The sequence below is a fragment of the Leptosomus discolor genome, chromosome 18, assembly GCF_034619465.1.
Source record: "Leptosomus discolor isolate bLepDis1 chromosome 18, bLepDis1.hap2, whole genome shotgun sequence".
Classification (NCBI taxonomy): domain Eukaryota; kingdom Metazoa; phylum Chordata; class Aves; order Leptosomiformes; family Leptosomidae; genus Leptosomus; species Leptosomus discolor.
The window spans coordinates 9,766,235-9,771,646 of NC_141408.1; the positions used below are offsets into that span (position 1 = coordinate 9,766,235).

The following is a 5,412-nucleotide window of genomic DNA, read 5'->3' on the forward strand; positions in this document are numbered from 1 at the left end:
CCAGAGGGCTGCCGCGCGGCACGCCGGGTAATGTAGTCCCCCTGCGTCCCAAGGGACTGCCAATCCCGTGAGACGCCGCGCGACCCCACCCACCCGCGCCGCGGAGTCTGCCGGGAGTTGTAGGTTTTTTTGTGAGGGCGCAGCGCTTACAGAGCGGCTAGGAGCGGTCGGTGCATCCCCTCAGAGGAACTACAGCTCCCGTCGTCCCCCGCGCGCCGCCATGCCCGTCGGGAGCCGCGTTACCGGCGCCTCGAGTGGGCCGGGACGCCGTGCCGAGCCGGCGGCGGGTGTCCGTGTCCGGTCATGGCGGCAGCGCCGCCGTCCTCCCCTCCGGGTGGCCCGGAGCCGCCGCCGCCGCCGCTACAGTACAGCCTGCTGCTGCAGCACCTGGTGGGCGAGCAGCGGCGGCCCCGCGCCTGGGACCCCGCCGCCCTCGGCGGCATCCCCAGCCCGCCCAAGAGCGAGGAGCAGAAGATGGTGGAGCGGGCCATGGAGAGCTGCGCCTTCAAGGCGGCGCTGGCCTGCGTGGGAGGTGCGGCGGGGGCGGTTGAGGGAGCCGGGGGAGGCTGGAGGGACGGGGCGTTGAGGGGGAGCGTTGGCCGGGGCAGCTATCTGTGGAGGGGTACGCGCGGCGTCGGGAAAGGGGCGGATGGAGAAAACGCTGCAGAACAGAGTCCCCCGTGTTTAATTTTCCTCCATGTAAGTCTCCTCCAGTGTCTGTCACAGGTCCCAGGGAGGGATCTCTGTCTGTCTGCCTTCCTTGCAAAGGCAGAGGTGCTCACGGCCTTTCCTCAGCACAGGCTGTCAGCTAAGAGGCTGTCAGCAACGGCGCCTGTAGTATCGAGAGACAGGCCATTTGTGCTCTTGCACTGCCCCTTTCACGCTGCAGCGTTGACAGACAGCGGGAGTGGAGGTGCTCTGGTGCCTGTGGGGAATGTGCTGCTCGAATCCAGCCAAGGTTCGTTTTATCCTGTTTGTCTTTTACAGGATTTGTTCTGGGAGGCGCATTTGGTGTCTTCACAGCTGGCATTGACACCAACGTTGGGTTTGATCCCAAGGATCCATATCGCACGCCAACTGCAAAAGAGGTCCTCAAAGATATGGGGCAGCGAGGCATATCCTACGCAAAGAACTTCGCCATTGTGGGTGCCATGTTCTCCTGCACCGAATGCGTGGTAGAATCTGTGAGTAATAACTTCTTAAGCATTAAGAAATGTTTTCTTGTACACTTAATAATCTCTCTTACCAAATAAGTACATCTATCCCTTTTGTAATAGGGCAAGGGAGTAGTCTGTTCCTTGGCCATCAGAGCTTTTCAGCTTTGAGACTGTCTTCAGAACTGCCGGTCTCTGACAGAGTGAGCAGAAGAGCACGTGATAGCAAAGTCCTTTTCAGTTCAAGTCCTGAATGTATTGGCAAGCATAGGCATTACTTTTTAAAACCCTTGCTACAAGTACTTGTTGTTACTTTAAAACATCAAACTGCGAGTTGCAACATGGTAATTCGAGCCTCTAAAAATTCCATATGCAGAAAGGGATTCTTTGATGAAAGTTCTTAAGTAACAGGCCTATTTTCTTCTTGCCCCTGCAGCAAGAAGTGACCTTGTGCAGCTCAGTGATAAATCTATCATCCATTTTCTTAAATAGGAAAATTAGCCTGTTATGAATTTGAGTACTGCCTTTTAATTGAAAGACACAATTATTTCTTAACTCATCTAGAAGAAAAGTGTATCTGCTTGCACAATAGAGTGGAACCAAGAGGTCTCTGCACTGGTGAAAAACCAGTGTCCTATGGCTATGGAAACAGTACATCTTTGTCAGCAGGGTGCTGTGGCTCTCACCTGTGCTGAGAACCAGGCTGCACGGCCAGGCTCTGTGTTGCACTCTTGTAGTTATAGTGCCTTTAAAATCTCTGAGCTGGTGCTAGTGCACAGTGCTGGGTTCTGGGGGCTGTATCAGCTCCCCGGAGAGTCTCTGCTGTAGCACTGCATTGCACCATATGGATTTGTCTTACCTCTCCTGGTGACCTGTTGCTTCCCCTTCTCCTGGCCCTGCAAGTCTTAGTTTGAGAGTGCAGGGGGCCATCTGCTGAGAATAGAGGGAAAAACATCCTCAGCTGAGAAGGGGCTGGAAGGTCGTTTAATCTTTCTTGGTATTAATACAGATACTGAGTGTTTATTCCATATTTACTTGTTGATTTTTAATTCCACAGTATCGTGGAAAGTCAGACTGGAAGAACAGTGTTATTAGCGGCTGCATCACAGGAGGAGCAATTGGCTTCAGAGGTCGGTAGTGCCTGCTATGAACTATTTTTGTGATAAGACTGTAATTTGGTTATGCAGCATGAGGTGTTTTTAACAGAACACCCGCTGCAAATCTCTTTGCATGGGGTTATGGTCATGTCAACATGAAAGCGTACTCCAGACTGGCAGAACTGCTGCTCTCTTTATCGCTTTCCTGTCAGCTTGAAAGATATGAGTGGGTAGGGAAGGCTTGGTCGTACAGGACAGTGAGATTGGAGGGAATTCAACAGGACTTACTTGAAAGAAAAATCAGGAAATGGTGTTAGCTATCCACACTCTTCTGTGGTGTTGTGGGGAGGGAGCCAAAAATACATACGGAGCAACTCTCTGAAGCTACAGCTCTTGTGTTAACAGAGCTCCACTTACATATACTATTTCACTGGCAGTAACTCTGTTAATTTTCACAGTGTGTAAAATGCTTACCTCTTTTCAATTCAAACAGACAGTTCTATTTAGCTGTAAAAGAGCAGGAACATTGGGATTTTAGTCCAGCAGGCATTAGTGGGCACTTTGGGAAGCCTTGAGTGCTAACATCTGGAGAAAAGCCCTAAGGAGGAAGAGAGCTGCTCTGCTCATCAGAAATACCAAACTTATCTCACCTTAAGAAAAAGAACAGTCCAGAGAACATAAAAGAAAAGAAAGTGCTCTTGAAAGTGCTTCTAATTGAGCTTGTTAAGTTGTGTCTCTCCTGGAAGTAATCCTCTTAGAGCTTTCAAAGCAGTAGCTGCTTTTCCTCCATAGTCCGACAGCAAAGCCACTTGCAGCGCTCAGATCAGAGCACACTGAAATCGGCAATGGCCACTGGCATTTTTTCTTCTGTCCCTTGGAGGGAGACTTAGCAACACAGTGCCCAGCCAGTGTGCCGTGCTAGTCCAGCCATGGTAGTTTTAAGTCCGATGTGTGCCAGGTTCCCCCCCTCGCCTTGGCCAGTGGTAGTGCCAGTGTTCCCTGATAGCAGACCACCAGGTTCCTGCAGGTTGTAAGCTCTTCAAGCCAGCACAGCATAAGCTAAGAAAAATATCTTTCCTGTTTTGTCTCATTCTTTCCTACCCTTTTTGCATCGCAGCTGGTTTGAAGGCAGGGGTTATCGGCTGTGGTGGATTTGCCGCTTTCTCCGCTGCAATTGATTACTATCTGCGGTAACAGTGGGATCCCTTGGGAGCAAGTTTCCCTTCTGTTCCAGCACTGCTGCTAAGAGCCTGCATCACGGCAGAAGAACCATCAGGCTTACCTTTCCACTGCCTTTGGAGTCCTGATCAGTGCGAGCTGGATGGCGTTGGCCGCTTTTCCTGAATGACTAACAATAATCTGGCTCTGAGCCCTGGCGTGCTGCTTCAGGCAGACTTGCGGGAGGACGCGAGGATGGAGCCAGGCGCAGTGAGCAGTATCTCCAGGACGGATCAGCTGACTGTCAGTTTCCAGGAAACAAGCCTGGGCTCTGAGCGTTTTCGATCCTTTGGGTCTGATTTTGATTAAGTCTGTTGCTAGCATCAAAAGAGGCAGGAGGACAATCTTCAAAAAGAAACACAGTGATTTAGGTTACCATGTGTTTGAACGTGCTGCGAGTGTTCAACAGTTACCAGTTTGCAGCTTGCTACTCTGTTGGGGAGAGGTAAGATCCTGTTGAGAAATAAGTTTGTTCCAGGCTTTTCTTAAAATACCAGCTGAAGACAAACCACCATCTGTACAACTTGTCTTATTATTTCAAGTACAGAGATCAGAGCCAGATTTCTTTACCATGTCTTAAAGGGAAAAGCAAAAAGGAATCCTTAGCCTTAGAACCGTGTGGTTACTGGCAGATGAACAAAACCGTTCAAGGGGAAAAAAAGAGGTTGTTGCAGAAGTATAATTCTCTGTAGCCACTTGGCTAGCCTCATTTAACCTCGCCATGGGAGTACAAATAATCTTGCTACTGCTTTAACTGCCACAGGCTCATACCATTAGTTCCAGCAGTTTGATAGTGAGACTAGAAAGCAGAGTTGTGAGAATAAACCACTGTTAGACAGATAACTGGGCGCTGACTTAGCACACTGTCTGTTTCCCATCACGTCCCTGTACCACCTCTGAGTGCCCCAGTGTTACGATGGGGGAAGTGAAGTGTTCGTTCTGCAGAACTGAAGTCAAAACATTTCTTCATTAGCTCAAGGAGCGGCTCCCTTTTTGATTTGCATTCATATTAGCCCTCTTGCTCTTCTGACCAAGCTCTGTTCTCAGACCTCAGAGGGTCACTTTTATGCTCGGAATAGTTTAGGCTGGTTTTAACCTTCGCTGAGCCACTCCACAAGGGCGAACACTCACCCTCATCTTTTTGAAGCAGCGGGATTTCAGATTCAGTGCACACACCTAGTAGGGGTTCTCTCACCTGCCTGCCCTCCTTTGCGTCCGCAGTTTGACATCCCAGAATGGTGACAGCACTTGCTTACCTGGAAGAGCAATACTAGCAGGGTGGTTTGGCTGATACAGTGGTCAGTTTGGAGGCACATTGTCTCCCATTCCCACGTGGAAAGAAGTGGGGAGACAGCACCATGTGATCTATCAGATGAGGTTTCCAGATTGCCTGATGTCCCTTGCCGTGCCTGTTCAATATCCTCAGGCCAGAAGCTGTGCAAGTCAGCTGAATTTTAAGCTTGAGTAATTCTGGGCTGATTAAACAGGCTGGCTCCAGACAGTCCAGGTTTTTTCCTCCAGAATGTACTGAAATGAAAGGATGTAGCCCAAACCATAAGATGTCTCTTAAAAGATTGCCTGGCACAATGCCTGTGCTTATACCACTGGCTCTAAGTGCAACCAGCAAGATTTCCACGATGGAAAGAGAAGCTGTAATGCCAAGGTGATCAGTTAGTGCAAACAGCAGCACCACAGGGCTCCTTTTGTGCAAATGTTGGGGCTTTGCATTTTTATTAACATTTTTTTTTCTCCTCACATGGTTTACAGCCATTTAAAGTTTATAATCTACAGAAATTGAAACAGAACACAAACAAAAATATATCCTTAACAACTTTTGAAAGTCAAATATTAATTAACAGTTCTATTCTACCTGTAGCTGCAAGAGTCCACCCCCCTTTTTTTCCTTCCTGTAGGGACAAGCAAAAGCCAGTCATGGGGACGGC

At 49.3% G+C, this 5,412-nt stretch overlaps 1 protein-coding gene across 1 annotated transcript; it reads left to right on the forward strand.

Annotated features, from left to right (window-relative positions):
• The first annotated feature begins 303 nt into the window (after positions 1–303).
• Positions 304–3,981, forward strand: TIMM22 (translocase of inner mitochondrial membrane 22). Its single transcript, XM_086475298.1, has 4 exons — positions 304–532; positions 988–1,184; positions 2,212–2,284; positions 3,369–3,981. Exons 1-4 carry the CDS (start codon positions 304–306, stop codon positions 3,443–3,445), a joined length of 576 nt encoding a protein of 191 aa, XP_086331424.1. The 3' UTR covers positions 3,446–3,981.
• Positions 3,982–5,412: the final 1,431 nt, after the last annotated feature.